Genomic DNA, 17,760 nt, shown 5'->3' on the forward strand with positions numbered 1-17,760 from the left:
AGGGAAATGTATAATTTATAAATGCAAACATCAATAAACTCAAGGTGACGTCACACGTATTAATTTAATCAATATGCAATACGTTGTATGCAACGCACAAAAACACAAGGCGATGCACATGCGCGACCTAGAACAAAAACACGGATCGTGTTGAGTATAGGTCTTATTTCTTATACTATGATAAATAATACAATAACAAGACATGTACCTACTCTGGTTTGAAAAAAAATAAAAATAAAGAAATCTCTCGAGGCACCCAGCGGAAGCCACGCATTAAAACAAAACAAAAATTACTTACCTATTGGCACACCCGAAAATAAACATTGCAAATTACGAATACGATTTAAGATATACCTAAATCTTAAATCGGGATTACGACTACGCGTTATCGCAAGATGCACCGCAGCGTTAAAGATAAGACGCGGGACAACAATGTTATCGTTGAGCTGATAGCTGCTATTTGAGTAGGGTTACGTTTGATCAACGATGACGAAACTCTTGATAACTGACCACGGTACCATCAGCTGTACTCGTACGTGCATACTGCATAATACTACGTTTCGTCTGTACAAGTGCAGTGCGCCGGTGCGCAACTCCTCGGCCCTCGCTCGTCAGTCATCAGTTGCTTCGCAGGAGGCCTACGACAACAACGTTTACTTGTGGCGCGTCGGTCTGCTATTTGAAAACCCATAAAAAGAACGACAATCATCAACTGCGCAAGAACAAGTGCATATAATTTGCGTTTGTTGGACACCGTGTGACCTGTTTTCAGTGTCCAATTTACAAGAGCCGTTCCGTCACGGTTTTACGATCAACAACCAGCCGAATAACCGACGTGTAGTGGCAATTCCGATTTCGGGGTAAGCATCGTACTTATTGGCTTACCTACGGAAATTTTAAAAAAATACTAACTGTGGCCGCTCCATCCACGAGTATCGTCGACCACCGTTTTCTAGTTCAATTTTTAGGGTATTGAATGGTGACATTTTGATTAGGTAGTCGTAAGTCCCATATAATATGTATGTATGTCCTATGGGGAAGTGGGAACAGAGACCGTCTAGAGTCCCCCTCCCCAGGTAACCATATAATCGGTCGCCAGTTGACCCCTCCGCTCCATTTCACCTAGTGCCTGTACGTTGCCTTCCCCCTTCCCATAACTACCCGATCGTTATTCGCACAAGCCAATAGTGGTTACCCCTCCTGCCCCTATCATCGGTGCACATAAAACGCTGTAATACTCCCAGGCATTGTGCATGACGTCCTTTGTTGTCGGAATCTGTGGCGTGTTAACAATTTTTAAACTTGAGCTAAGAAATATACTAAAGAACCGTCTACCCAAAATATGGATTTTATGTCCTATAAATAATTTTTTACAGCAAAAAACTCTCTAAGTTAAATTATACTATATATATTTTTTTTTTACATCTATCAATCGAAAAAAAAATCGAAAACTCTTTAAGATATTGGTCGATAATTGTTATGGGTCTAGCTAAAATAATAGTCGTAGACATATAATAGTACTATATTATTATATTATGTCTATAACAGACATAATAGGCCTAATAGAGGAATTTGGAATCGGATGATTACCGATTGTGGTGAAGGGTGGTCACACACTTCCGCCGATTGTGCCTTTTAGTTCAATCGCCAGTATCGAATTCTGTTCGTCACCATCGCGCAACAGACGATATTACACAGCAGCAGTCTAGTAAAACGTATTTTTGAAAATAGCGCCACCCACCTGTACGAGTTTTCAATCACTATTTTTACAATGGCATTCTTGGTAGGTACTTTTGTCTCACACGGTAGTAAGCAATATGTATACACTTGATTGTACGCTATTGTTCCAGACCTCCAAGAAACGTACAGGCGTTTATCCATTTTTTGACTTTTTTCGACCGATTTGTCCAGATACTCTGATAATGCGTAGCGTTGGGGTTTCCTATAGACTCTTCTGTAAATCCATTAAAATTTCAGGATGGGCTAACATTATTAACATCAATGCGAGCGTGGGGGCTTCGATCCCACACAACTAAAAAGGAGGGGGTTTGACGGACATTTTTTGGGGCTAAGCCCCCGTAAGCCCCCTCCCCCCGTTATCCGCCTAGTTTGCAGTTTTGTATGCATATTTGACCTTGTCAATGTGGTCCTCCTCTGTATAAAATCAATTTGTACCTATATGTATTAAGAGGATGTCAGTGCACTATTTGTTATCTCTCTCTGACCTATCGCAACCAAGCAAATTTTACGTTCAAAATAAAGTTTATAATCATAATCATTTTTAAAATAAGAGTGAAATGACCTCTTATGAAATGTAAAGTATTATCTAGGGCATGGCACAGGTTTGTTATTAAATTTTAATTTTAAAGCGAGTTACTTATAAGAATTTTAAAATCGTACATTGTTTGTAAATCTTAAAATACTTATTCATAACTCGATTAAAATTAAAATATAATAAAACACTTATGAGATGCTGAAGATCAGGGGTAACAAATTTTTTTGACAATACGGTCCAAAAATTTCCTTTTTTTTTCCGAGCATGCCATTAAATTATAAATAAAGATAGGTGCATAAAAACTGAGGTACGTATTATGAGCATACGGCTATTTATCGATCAATAACGATTATTCAATTTTATCTGTAATTAATATACATTGTGATGTTATTTATTATTTAAAATAAAAATAATTGTTATATAGGTATAATATATATATTTTAATTTTTTGCGTGCCTTCAAAATGTTATATCGATCCATGTATTTGCATCCCTGCTCTAGATAATAAATAATAATAATCTTACCTTTAAATTGTATAAGAGGTCATTTCACTTTTATTTTAAAAATTATTGTGATTATAATGATTAATATTTATTGTGAACGTTTATTTGATAATATGTTAGGCGTGGGTCAGAGAGAGAAAACAAATAGTGCGCCGAGATCTTCATAAGAGGACGCTACACCTGCATATTATGTTGACCCCGTCTTACAAATGTAAAACATTGCAAAAATTGTTTTGCGCCGGTAAGAACAACTCGGGCTGTTGTCCAAGCGAAGCAACCAAATTGCCACAATATAATGAAGAGAACATTTACTGTGCAAGGTCGTTTTTATTTTTTTAGTTCTTATATCGAACAGTTTTTGCAACATTTGTAAGACGGATACAACACATGCAGGTGTACCGTTCTCTTAAATACAAATTACACATTGAAACTCTAATCACTTCAATAGGTAATATTAATTAAAAAAATATATTAATTAAAACTATTAATTTAAAAAATATATTAATTAAAACTTTTAATTTATTTTCATACGTATATTATACAACAATGCTGTAGCCAGGTAGGCACAAAAGGCAACCTCCCCCCTTCATTTTTTATGACCGATGGTGTCATAATCTAATAGATGATAAGTATTTTAGTTCTACAAAAACTATAGAAAAAATTAAGTGCCACCCCCACACAAAAAATCATCCGGCTACGGTACTGCATTAAAATGTATAAATTAATTAATGTAGGAACTATCAATAACAATAATATACAAGTGTTGATGTAACAATTTACAAATACACCTTTGTAACTGTGTAGTTACAATCACAAACGAGGTATTGTATTTTTTTTTTATTTTTTTTTATTGAGTTATACATATAATATACTCATATTAAAAAATGGCGGAAATTCAAAATTTAATTCTGCTGGATTTGTAATATTTTTATAGATTAAAACAGGTTTGAAAATGTGAATTTTCCAAACGTATACTATTGCCAACGCAGAATTAAGTCAAAATATGTTACTGCCATATAGACAATATTATATTATTTAATTTATTATTCACATTAAAAATTATTTAAAATAAAGTATTTTATTGAACCAATTTATCTTGAAAAATATGACAATATATACCTAAAATATTACTAACATATTATCAACTATTGTGATCTTAATATTTTTATAATAACTACCTAGCTTACTAAAAATCGGGATAATATCAAACAATCGCAAAATATCTACAAATATCAATTGATATTATACTACTGGCTGCTAAAGATAACATAATCTATTTATTAATTTTATTAATTATTTAGGTGACCATCACGATTAAAGATACTCCATAGTTCATACTATCTATAGCCGTAATGTCTATTAGACTTAACCACGGTTTAAGATATATCTTAACTGTCAAAGAGTAATTCTTGTGCAATAAATATAACAATATCTCATTTGATAATTATGAATATAATTTTTTGATTTTAGATGGGAAAAACCGCTATTGAAAATTATTGTAAGTTATATCTATTATCTATATAAATAATATAAAAATGAATATGTTGTAATGCAAACGTAGAGTTTTTGAGGCTGGTTCATAATAATATAGTAGGTACCTACATACATATATTTTATTTGATACATTTATTATTTTTGTCAATACATTAATTGGCTAACTTAAACTTAGTGGTGCAAGAAATATTCGGACTACTTTTTTAAGCAGAGTTATAATATATTGATATTATGTCTATATTTAAAAAATTATAATTATCTAAAAAATCAACAATTATTATTGAATTTGCTATTGTACCTTGAATAATTAACCAGGGCTTTCTACCTACCCGTGATGTCACTGAACAATAACATCCAATTTACATAAAATACTTTGTTTCACAATAAGATGTGTTTATATTTATTTTATCTGTGTTAACACTTATTTAGTTTGGTTAAATTATAAAAGTAATTTATAATTTAAATAAATTATGCACATTTTATTGGCTATTAGTGCAATTACCTAAACACAATTAATTTTAATTATAATTGAACATTTAGTATTAATTAGATATGTGCTAAATGGATTATTATTGATTAGCTAATTATTTTGTATGGTAATCAACAGCTATAAATATTGTATTGAATAAAGAATATACTTTTATTTAAAGTTAAATTACTATTAATATTTTGTTAACATTATTATAATTAAGCAGCTATAACAAACCTTGATGAAGAATATAATTGTGTTGATAATAATACTTATAGTAATAAAATAATTCTGAAAATAGAAGAAGTGCTACTGAAAAAGAGATGTTAACTTTTTAACACAATTATGATACTAAATGGATAATTAATCTGAATAATTTAATTGGAACATTTTTATATAAAAAAAAAAATTCTTTATTCCTATTATACCACAACAATTGTAGTTTCATTTAAGTATTTAAAGTTAAAAGTTAATTTAGCATCAATAATTTAATTTTTAAACCTGACTGAAATATATACAATGGTAATGGTAGTTATTTTACTTAACATAGTTTTTCCATAAAAGTTTTTTTTTTTTATTGAATAAATTTTATAATTTAACATTTTACTAAACCTCACTATACATAAATAACAATTTATAACTTAACAATTAATGTTTATATTTAGAATTTACAATTAAAAAAAAAAACATAACAAAATAATTTTAGTACAAATGTATACTAAAATTATTTAAACATTATTAACCTAACCTAAGGAATAATATGGATCAATATTAACTCTTAGTCTGCAGTTTTAAATAATTTAAAAAAATTATTCATACGCATTTGTTAATTCAAAATCCAAAAAAGTTAATTTCTTACTAATTTTGTAAATTCTACTTAAAATTGTTTATAATTTATTTTTATTTAATAATAACAATACAAATATTATTATTATTAAGTAACACCCTCGAAGGGTAATGAGGTACAAAAATACATAATGATAAAAAAATGAGATAACAATATTAAGCTAACAATATATAACTATATAAGAGTGGTACAGGAAGATATTTACAAACATCTCAAAAACAAAAATTTAATATTAGATATAAGGAAAAAAAATTAGTGGTTGGTAGAAATATATCATAGATCAAAAAATGTAAGTTACAAAACTTAACCTACCTATGTAATTTAAAAAAAAACATTTTAAATTTTAACATATAAAATGTAATTTATTCGTCCACTGTGTCTCATTCTGCTTTCAAAAGCCTTTGCTACTATTTTGGACGAATTATCTTATAATGTTACATACAAATTTTTATAAATCTAATTTCACATTGTTTATAATGTTTGTATGTGCTTTCATTTAATTTAATATATTAGGTAAAAACTAAAAACCTTTACTCAATCTGTGATAACAATTTCACATTCCTCTACAACCTATTATATAACACATAAATGATCAAATAAAATGATAATTCTAATGAAAATTTCTAATTATACAGAACCGCAGTATTGTGGTGAAAAACTTTTAAACCGATAAAGGAATATGGGATTAAATATAGTCAGTGTTTCAAGTCTGAATGCTAAGAAGAGCAGACCATATTATATTTAATTATTATTTCATTAGTAAATCGTAAAAACAATTTTAATAATAATATTAACTATTTATGTTTTCAGAATATCAATCTGGTACAAAAATCCCAATTTATATCATTGGCTAGCCAGATAATATCATATTGGAAAATATTTGAAAGGTTTATTTTATACCATTGAATATTTTATACATTCAATGCCTAAGAATTGAAGAAGAATAAATCTGTGGTATAAAAATTTAATGAATGAATTTAATGAACTTAAACTTAAAAACTACCTGTAATTTGTTATTAGGTGAACATTTATCTGAAACACTGAAGACAAGCACCTTCCGATATGTCTCATACTGAAAATTCTAACACTAAATATCATGTAAACAACGATATGGAATCAAATTCATCTAAATCAGTCCAATCCACTCAAGAAAAGAAAAATAGTCATTCAGCCACTAATCAATATGCACTTGACGTTACTGAAGAAACTACCTATTCAACCCGTTCCTGTACACAAAGCAATGATACTAGATATAGTGCACAGAGAAATGACAATATACCTAATATACATGGATTTGACTTTGGTGAATCTAGTTCACAGAGCAATAATATTGATTCTAGGTCATATATGTCACAGTATGTACATAGAACATTATCTGGACTAACAGCTGAATCATGGGCTCAATATAAGACTAGATACCCCACCAGTAATCATTTTCGAAAAACACATCCAAACTTAATAGAATACACTCAGGTATGTCCACGCTGGTATCGTATAGTTTCAATTGATGTCAATGCAGCCGAATCAAATGAATCATTCTCCTCTTCTCAACCTCGAAAGGTTCAACGTACAACAAACGGTCGTCGCAATACTGCAGGTATAACTAATTCTCAATCTGATGTGGAATGGTATCGTAGGGTGAATCGTGATGTTATTGAATCACAGAAATCAGCCTTGTCGTCGCGATCCGAAAGACTGGAACGTAGGAGTGAAAGTCAACAACCAATACCACCTTCGTCGTCTTTTCAAGCTCAATCCAATGGTTCTCGTCCGGAGAGTTCTGTGAATAATATTCATCGTTCTGATTCACTAACTGAACCAATTGCCCCAAATACTCAGTCTAATGAGAATGTAAGATACCAATCTGACAATGTTATTCCTCCAGCCTTACATTGTCAACTTCAAAACTTAAACAGTAATCAGTCACCATCTGTATCAACTTTCTCAAATCCTGAACGTGGTGCTGCTCAAGATATGACATTTGTTCCTTCTTCAGATGTAACTAATAATTCAAATCGTGCCCAAGTATTGATAGACCTCGATGATATTGCTACTAATACAGAAGATCAACCTAATTCCTTTTATGAAGTCAACCGTAATTTAGTTACACATGCAATTGAAATCATTCCAACACATCCTCCAACCAATTCAACAGTAATCAATGAACCCGAATCACTTGAAGTTGTTATTCGTTCAAGGAACAATGCTGATTATAAATTTGTTATCTCAAATCCTGCTATTATCCGAATGCATAAGGTTTTGCAAAGATGTATTTTGAGTTCAGACAATACAAGTTCTTCTGTAAATAATTCAATTTTGTATCAACAAGTCAATCACTACATGCGAGTCTTAAGAAGTACTATATTATCAACAGACTCCAATGCTACAAGTATTTCATCACTTATGAGTGCATCAGTTCCGCGATCGCTCACTATTGATCAATCTTCTTATCCTCTACTTGAAAATACATCTGAAATGCCACCAGTAATTATAATTGACCGCATACAAAATGGTATTTATTATTTATTTTTTTTTAAATATAATACATATCTACTAAAAATATTTTACAACTTCCAGGTTGTGTCATTAAAGAATTGACAAACTGTGCTATATGTTTGGAAGATGACAATGGTAATGTCTTATTAGAACCATGTAATCATTACAATATGTGTGGGACTTGCATGGAAAGACTGACTACATGGATTTGTCCAATTTGTAGAAGTCATATAACAAATATAATAGTTTATGTTTAAGTATGGTATGTATCTGTGGCTTGGATTATTGTCAAAAAGGCCAATGCCAAATCTAATTTGGTCATACAGCATAAGAGACATTGGCCCTTTTAACACAAGTAATGTAAGAAAATTTTAATGACATTGGTCAAATAATCTCAATTTTGTTAAAATGTGACATTGGCCCATCTTGCACTAAACCATAGATATGTATAAATGTATAATTTACATATATATTACTTACCTTAGGGTGAGCCTAATTTTTAAATTTTTAAATTTTTGATTTCTTATCCTTCCATTTTGTACAGAAATTAATTTTAGTTAAATAATATTTGGTCTTGCTCACTCAACCCTCAAGAACAAATAAAGGGGTTAAAATGTGCAAAATGGGGTTGTTTTGACTTTTCTTTTGTTAAATTAAAAAATATTGTTTTTATCAAAAAATATACCTATGATAAGTAAATTATATTTATATATATATATATATATGTAGGTATATTATATTGTTAATAAAAAATACATATAACATTTTACATTTATCATAAATTTATTATTCCCCAAGAAAAATGATATCAAATATAAAACTGATCATCGATATTATAAGGTACTTTTCATATAGATAGAAACGTGAAATTTGGCACAAACTATTTATAGTATAAGTGGAGAAAAAAGTCTTAAAATTTTAATTATCTCAAATTAAGTTTAAAATACAATTTTAGAGCTTAGGTCGAGTAGAATTATGTAGGGACATATTTTTTAAATTTTACAAAACTTGCATATTATTGTACATCAATACGTCCATATTTAGATGCTAATAAGGGTGATTCCAAATATTGTATGATGATAAGAGTAAAATATCAGCTTTTACTCAAAGATATTAAGGTGCGTAAATTTGATTTGACCAACGGTCATGCGTTCGGCGGATTATGTTATAAATAGCTAGTATAAGAAAAATCAAATTTACACCCCTATTCTCCCTAAATAAAACTATGATGCCTCTTTTACTAAATTTCACGCTTTTACCTATACGGAAAGTACCTTACAATATTGATGATCCGTGAGACTGTCAGTCAGTAACAAAAATTCATACTTTGAATTTCTCCCGTTTTGAAAAGGCTTAATATTAAGGGCATAATTATATATGAAATATTAAGTTATTTAAGTTTAATCTATGTTTCAAATTTCAAAAGTCTATCTTAAAAGGAAGCAGAGATATGAGGGTTAAAAAAACAGGTGAAGCTGTGCGTGTAGTGATGGCATTGCGGAAACTTGTCCGGCGATCTGCCATGCACTCAGATTAAGTATTTTATCATTATTCTTGGAAAATAATAGATTTATGGGAAATTTTATAAAGATATTTTTTATTAAATATATATATATCTATAATTTATGTAAATATTATACATTTTTAATAACCTCACTATTTTTCACAAAACAACGGCCAAACATTCCGATTTCGCAATTTTCCACCACTTTGTGGCACGTGAAAGGGTAGAAAACCATGACCAAATTTAACTCAAGTTACTTTCTTATAGTACTGAACAAAATGGGAGGTTGAGACATCAAAAATATACATATTTTTTCCCTTACAAATATAAGAACCGCCCTACTTTACATATTATATACTGCGTAGTATTTGTAAATCAAAATAAAATTTAAAAACACGAGTGGTTTTCCTTTTCTCTCGCCAGTGGTGTCATTTGAGGGTGACAAGATAGATAATTTGCACCTGACTGATTGTACAAGAAGCCCAATTGTTAGTGGTTGTTACTTGTTAGTGAAATAACATAAGTATAATTTTATTAATTTTTCTTACTTTGAGGAAATACAATATTGTGTAAGCACTAGAAAATTACAGTTACGATGATAATATTTTTAGTTCAAATATAAATTATTATAGACATATTCTGATAGTTACTATAGAAATTCTAAAAACAACATTATCGCTCTTAAATTTATCCATGGTTTCAAAAAAACATCTATTGTAGAATAGATATTTAAAATGTTTGAATTGCGTTCTAGCAGTCGTTTACTCATGTTTCATAATGTAATTTAATTTGTCCGACCCCCTCTTAAAAGACACAAAATGCCGCCACTGAAGTTAGCCTACGTCAAATGATGCCTTTTTTTGACTCAGATACATATAAAGTTATGCGAGTTGTGAATTGTAACGAAATAGAAATATAACCGGAAATTAGCATGCTAGCAAAGCAATCCGTTTTTATTTGGTTCTGTTATATGGGCTAATAAAAAATGTTCACACTTCTATTAAAAACTCAAATGACGCCACTGTCAGCCTATTCTTTCCCTCAATATATTTATCAATGTTTGATACTGCCAAATCATTATTTCATGCTATTATTGTTAAAATATATTTCTCTAAAGTTCGATTTATTTTACTCTTGTTAAACTATGCGGTTGTGATTAGTGATTAAATGGGCTTTTTTTTAAATTTAATCTCCACAGTTATATCATATATTATATAGTAATAAGGCTGGGCATTAACAAGTTAAAATTTAAAGTTAAGTTGTTCTTAACCAAGTTACATATTAGTTTTTAATTTAAAACTAACTTTAAAGATACCCAGTTCTACATTAAAAAAGAAATTAGTTCCATGATTTCTTGAAAATTAGCCAAAATAATTTATATCATAAATTATTAAGATTCTATCATTGGATGATCTCCCTTTATATATTTATTTCATATGTATTTTTTTAGTATTAATTGCGGTTTTTATTGGTTATTACTTTTATCAAATTTGCTTATTGTACTTTGGCATAGACTGTAAATTTTCAGTCTTCAAAAAAATTGATTTTTAATTGGGTTAAGTTACTTTTTTTCTATTATTAGCTTGTAGGTAACTTTTACAAGTTAAAATAATAGTTATACAGCTTAAATAACATTTTTAACTTAAAATAATACATTATACATTCTAAATTAAAAATGTTTTTGAATTTAATAGAATTCTTTTTATAATTTTGCATAGTATCAGCATGTCTTTGGCATGAAAAAAAATAAGGTTTTAAAAATAATAATAGTAATAATAAGTAATATTAAATAAAATATAGGTAACTGAACTACATTTGCATTTAAAATTACTTAATCATTGAAGTTTTTCACAGGATTAGGCGATGATTTAAATTGCTATGCATAATAAGTTAGTACCTACTAAATCCCATATTAAATTAACTACACTTAAAAGGATGTCAGCGCAATAATGTTTTATCTCTCAGACCCAAACGCAACATAGATAACACGCTTTCACCTAATATCCTATGATTTTTTAGTTATCTTAGAGTAAAATCACTCCAAGATTACTTAAAAAAATAATAAAAATGGTTCTGCTTAAATGCATTTCGTCTATGTTGCGTTTGAGCCAGAGAGAGAAAACAAACAATAGGCTGGATATCCTATTAAATCTTAATGACTTATTAACAATTCATTATTATTGCCTTTTGAATTTAAATTATACAATTATCAACTGTTAATTACAAAATATTTCGGTTTATTTATTTTGTAATATAATGCGCTGTAAAATGTTTATATAATATGCTGCATAATCAATACATTATACTGTTACAGTACCATTATTTCTTTAAATGTTATTTCTCCTGAACATTTATTTTATGAAGATTATTTTTAAGGATATTATTATTTTCAGATATTCTTACCCACTTTAAATGTATAACTTGTTCATTATGAGAATACTTATTGTATTTTTTATAAACTACTAGCTAATCCCGTGTACCTACTTTGTTGCCTGGCAACCAATAATTATTATTATAATAGCTTCAAAACCCATGGCAACCATTTTAAAACAAAATTTCCATCGGAAATCTCAAAATCCCGATTTGAGCACCACCCGAGGTTGGTTCTCTCCCTTTTTAAATTGGCCTATCTTCTGTCCAGAGGTCTAATCTATCTCTGTACCAAATGATCCCGTGCACTTAAATGCTCAGAAACCTATAATTATTATTATAATAGCTTCAAGACTCATGGCAATCATTTATAAACAACAATTTCCATCGGAAGTCTCAAGATCCCTGTTTGAGCACCTCCCGGGGTGGTCCTCTCCTTTTTAAATTAGCCTATCTTCTGCCCAGAGGTCTAATCTATCTATATATATAAAAAAAACTGATCCCGTGTACTTCGTTGCCCATTAAAAATGCGAATTCTCCGTTGGAAATCACAAAATAATATATAAATGGTTGCCATGGTAATATGGACACACAGTCTGACAGACAGACAAACATACATTCATTTTTATGTATATAGAAGATAAATGAATAAATAATAATATAACGTAGGCTATTAAAATTACCTACTATAGGTATTTTCATACATAGGCTGTTGAAAGCGAGCCGTTTTTTCGTGTATCCATTTAGACTAATTAGTAAAAGAAAAAAATACTTCCAAAATTCAAATTTTAATTTTGAAAAAACTATTTGAATTTGTTTGCTTCTGTCTGTGTTTTGTATAAAGTTAATTTTTAAACTTTTTTCTTTGTAACATTACAGTAAAAGTTAATTTTAAAAAACAAAAGAAATTTAATTTGGTAGCTACAATACCATTTAAACAATACAAAAAATCAAAAATCCATTTTATACAAAACCTAGAAAAAAGAATATGAAATTCAAATACCTATGTTATCAGAATTAAAATCAGGCTTTAGGTACTGGGTGATATTTTCTTTTGCATTTTGAAACTTTCATAGTTTCATATTCACATGAGTTGAAACTTTTTTGATCACAAAATATAGTGATGTGTGGCTACACAAATTCCCTCTTCGGTTTCCAAGAATCTTAACCGTAGTTTATCTTTAATAACAAAGGAGCTCACACACACTAATGATTAGTCACTATACTACACACAGTTACACAACACTCACAATCAATCATCATGGATATAGAATATTGCCTAAATCCTATCCTTCAAAAATGTTTTACTTTCAACTTCTCATGGACGGATACTGAATGTTACTTAAATTGTACTTACTTATTAATTTGGACGTAAAACATTTTTTTTTTTATTAAATTTTGATAAACATACTTATAAGCTATATTTAAAGAAATATTACTGATTTTATCAATCTCATATTATGTGGTTAGAAAAATATTTATGATTAATTTTGTTTCAATTACATTTTCTAGTTTGTAACATTAGTCTTATATTGCAACAAAAATACATTTTTGTTCAAATAAAGGTTTCTGGAAATTAAATATGGTTCCATAAATAACATTACACCATAAACTTGCACAATGTTGCTAGATGTTGATTGTCTTTTCTTCCTCTAATGAACCTGGGGTACTTATTTAACTAAAAATAAATATTTTAAAGTAATCCATATAGTTAATTTAATTGTTACTCAGCTATCTATTAAAATTATTAAAATTACCTAAAAATGTTGGTATTTTTAGATATAATAATGATAGGTACTACAAGTTTGTATCACCCCTTATTGTATAACCATCATTACTACTATTATTTAAATTATTTTTATTGTACAGTTTTTATTTTTGGAAAGTTATTTTTGAGATAAATAATTTTATTTGTTGACAAGTCGACAAACAGTTTTGAATTTTTAATAAAAACAAAGGACTGGCTATTTTATGGCCACCACACCACATACCTAGTTAACTAGAAATTGCCTGATTGAACCTCCTTAATGAATAAAGTATCCAAACCGACTTCGATTGTCCAATAACAGTTTCATCATAGGCGCAATTCCAACTTTTGTTTGGGAGCTGGGCAAATTTATGCCAAACAGGATGATTTCCCCCATTGACTTAACTTTAAAATTTATTTTAATTATAGGTATCTAATATTTTTTCTGTAAAACTTATTATTTACATTAATGATTTTAACTGTTAGTTTTCAGGTTTATGATATAATAATTGTGTACTTTATTCTATATATTATTATATTATTATATAAATGTGTGTGAAATCTAATAAAACAAACATATTATTATTGTGTACAATTCAAATTATATAAATAAATAACGCTATATACCATATGGTTTTGTATCCGGATTAAGATATATTCCGGCCGTATCCGGACCTTGCGGGGTCCGTTTTTCGATGAAGTAACCTGTTAACCTGTATGATTGTCAAAAGTGTCATATTAAAATACTCATCGTAAAATCAGACAATAAAGTAGCAAACTCATCAGTTATTTATAATACCTATAGCTAGTTTAGTGGTATTTTCATTATTGTAAACAGGGGCGGACTTGCCATTTTTCCGCCCCTAGGCATTACAACACTAGCGCCCCGTTCATTAGCGTGCTCCCATGGAGGGGGTCGTGGGGGGGGGGGTGTAATGTTTCACGAAATAAACTATAAAAATTGGATGAAATCTATAAGATTTCTGAGCAGTATGCACTATGCAGGAGACGGGCGACAGTGCCAGCGTCGCGCGTTGTCATAATAATTATTATTATTAATTACTTTATCAAGACATCTGATTTCCATAATTAATTCCAGTATTCTAAGAATGCCGAGTGCGGGGTGAGGCGGGTCAATCCAGTTAATAACAAATAATTTTATTTACTTGCTAAGAACTGTGCGAGCGGTCCCCCACCTAGCTAGTAGAGCGGCTATAACAATGTACTCGGCGGCCCGAGGCAGTATATTTGACTGTCTTGGCTGGCGTTTTGCGCGTTTTGCGCCATTTCACAATATTGTATGTGTTTACGCCGCACACCCGTAACCACCTCCCATGCATAACATAGGCAACGACGGGCAACTGCCTTCGTCTTAGTGCCGAATATCAAGCCTCTAGCCCGGGGCGGTGCGATGCAGCGCGCGCTGGTAATAGGATTGAACCCAAACTGCAAGGTTAGGTATTATAGCTTATGAATTAAAACGTTACTGCTACGAGGCTACGAGAGCGTCGAGAGCCATTCTCCACTTTGATGCAAGTTGTATACAAAAAACAAATTAATATCAAATATACATTTAGGTAAATATAATAAATTATGAAATTATGAAAAACTAAAAAGTAAAAATTAACTAAAAAATTACGCCCCAATAAATGTTGCGCCCTAGGCACGTGCCTTGGTGGCCTATGGGTAAATCCGCCCTTGATTGTAAATGATACAATGTATCTATATGTCATATAGACTAATATGATTGTATTCAATTTTTCAAGCCCCAAAACTACAAATAAATAATAATGAAATTGTAGTTTTACATTTTATTATACAATCATTCAATAGTTTTTAGATTAAACTTTGCTCAAAAGTATCAAGTATAGCATCTTTTCTAAAAGGTAATGTTCTTGAGCTAATACTTTAGTAAGGTTTTCGAGAGAAAATTTTTTGATTTTCGAAACGCTACTCGAAATAAAAGTGGTTAAAGGATAAAAAACGTACGATTTCACGATTTTATAATATTAAATAATTACGGACGACGTTTTCTACCAGAAATATTGCTTCAAATAAAAAATGACAAGAGATCTTATTTGTTGTATTTTGGATTTTGTTCCTTACGGTATAAAGTTCAGAAATTAGCCATTTTTGAGCTATTTTAAAACGCTTTGTTTATCACCATAGAAACGAGTAAAATTAAATAAAAAAGATTCCCTCATCCGCTCAGAATCATTTTTTATCGAACGCAATCATTGCATTCAAATCGAATACAGTAAAATTACATTATCCTGTCCGAGGCCCGAAGGGACGATGGACAAACATCCACCACCGAAATGCGCTGACCTATTTTTTTTTTATAATAATTATTGCACTCATTGTGCGTGATTTGCGTTGAAACTTCACACTTTTTAAGTTCACTGTTAACTTAGTAAATTTCTTTTTTAATTAACGTGAAATTGACGGATGAATTTTTCATTCTAAGAATTAAGTTAAGTTGATTTTTTTTTAATTTAATTATATTTCACTATTTCAGTCAAATTCATTTTCATGTCAAAAAATATTTACCGTGAATTGTTTAAAGTAAAAATGCATATCATTCGAATGTAACCTATATGGAAATACTGTATAAAGTATACAGTATAGTCTAATTTAGTTTTGGGTTGGAAAAAAATTAAATAAGCTAGCGTTGTATAAACAAATTAACTTTTTTAAACTTAATAAAAGGTTAACACAAAATTGTGTATTTACTTTTAACTTTACTGTTTTAACATATAGTTAGATTAATTTTTAACTTTTAACTTTTTGTTATTGGTGCATATTAACTTAACTTAACTGAGTTAAAAAAAATCATTAACTTGCCCAGCCTTGCTTTCTTGAATCTGTGCAAATAGTTATTTATTATTTGGGCGAAAATCAACATGCCGGTTTTGGGTAAAAACAGTTTCACTCTACCACACAATAATGCAGTGCCGTGACGAACCGGCCACAGTAGTTATGGTACATATTCGATAAAATTGCAATGTGATGCACGACCAATGTGATATAAAAACTGGCCATGACCGAGAAAGGATATTTAAGAGTTTTTTTAAGACGAAAAATAATTAATTAGTTAATTTAAAAAAAATCGGGGAAATAGTTTTGTTGTAGTTCTATCCCAGACAGCAATTCTCCAATGTCATTATTAAATGGATATTGGTTGTCCATTGATAAATTAGTATTGACAATTTAAGATGAAATGGACATTGTATCATTATTTAATTTTCAAACTGAATATGTTCTAGTAGTATTGTCTACATGTTGATTTTTTAATGTTGGATTTTAAGTAAGGGTTCGATATTACATTTTTAATTACTATTCAATAATATTATAATATTGAACTTACAACGATTATCTAACTTTGTTAAAGTAATATTGTGTTCGCATTTTTAATGATTGGAAATCTAACATTATTATATCAATTTCAATAATGTTTTTTGATAATATTATATAATAATAATTATAGGTATATTGTTCAATATATACCTAATATTTTTTTTACTTTTTTTTTATTTATCATATTAACAAAAATTATAAATACAAATTACAAACAGAAAAAAAATATTTGATTATTTTGACCCCAGTAAGCAAATGCTTGTGGTGGGGCAAAAGAGTTAACATCTTATGTAAAGGAAATTATCTGAAGAAAAAAAAGACACATTTTAAACTTAAAAAAGGTGGGTAAGTGGATGTCGCTCTTCTGTACAGTAGGTTACAAGTGGGTCACTGTATAATGGATGGTATTAAATTTGAATTCAATGATATAATATCATTGCATAAGAAAAACGATTCTGAGCGGAGTCGGTATGTCAGTCTAGGTATAACTGTATAAGACATAATATTATATAGTATATGGTATTAAAAAAAAATTGACTTATAATAGTACCTACAGGGGCGGAGTGGCTGGTCTGGAAATGGGAATTTTCCAGATCGCTTGGACCATACTATGGCCTGGTAGCCTGGCCATTTTGTTAGATTTTTTTTTAAAATTATAATAGTACATTGTAATAGTCTCATACAATCGTATACTCTTA

At 29.6% G+C, this 17,760-nt stretch overlaps 1 protein-coding gene across 1 annotated transcript; it reads left to right on the forward strand.

Moving 5' to 3' along the window:
• Positions 1-355: 355 nt before the first annotated feature.
• Positions 356-8,775, forward strand: LOC100568692. The gene is made up of 4 exons (XM_008181330.3): positions 356-860; positions 6,399-6,542; positions 6,609-8,100; positions 8,166-8,775. The coding sequence occupies exons 3-4, from the start codon at positions 6,651-6,653 to the stop codon at positions 8,339-8,341; spliced, it is 1,626 nt and encodes a 541-aa protein (XP_008179552.2). The 5' UTR covers positions 356-860; positions 6,399-6,542; positions 6,609-6,650; the 3' UTR covers positions 8,342-8,775.
• The last annotated feature ends 8,985 nt before the right edge of the window (positions 8,776-17,760 follow it).

Source organism: Acyrthosiphon pisum, chromosome X, assembly GCF_005508785.2.
Source record: "Acyrthosiphon pisum isolate AL4f chromosome X, pea_aphid_22Mar2018_4r6ur, whole genome shotgun sequence".
Taxonomy (NCBI): domain Eukaryota; kingdom Metazoa; phylum Arthropoda; class Insecta; order Hemiptera; family Aphididae; genus Acyrthosiphon; species Acyrthosiphon pisum.

What these genes read in the sequence shown, in the direction of transcription:
- LOC100568692 (XM_008181330.3), top strand. Translation starts at nt 6,651, where the DNA reads ATGTCTCATACTGAAAATTCTAACACTAAATATCATGTAAACAACGAT. An exon ending in AATTGACCGCATACAAAATG is followed by an intron (nt 8,101 to 8,165) that starts GTATTTATTATT and finishes TACAACTTCCAG; the next exon opens with GTTGTGTCATTAAAGAATTG.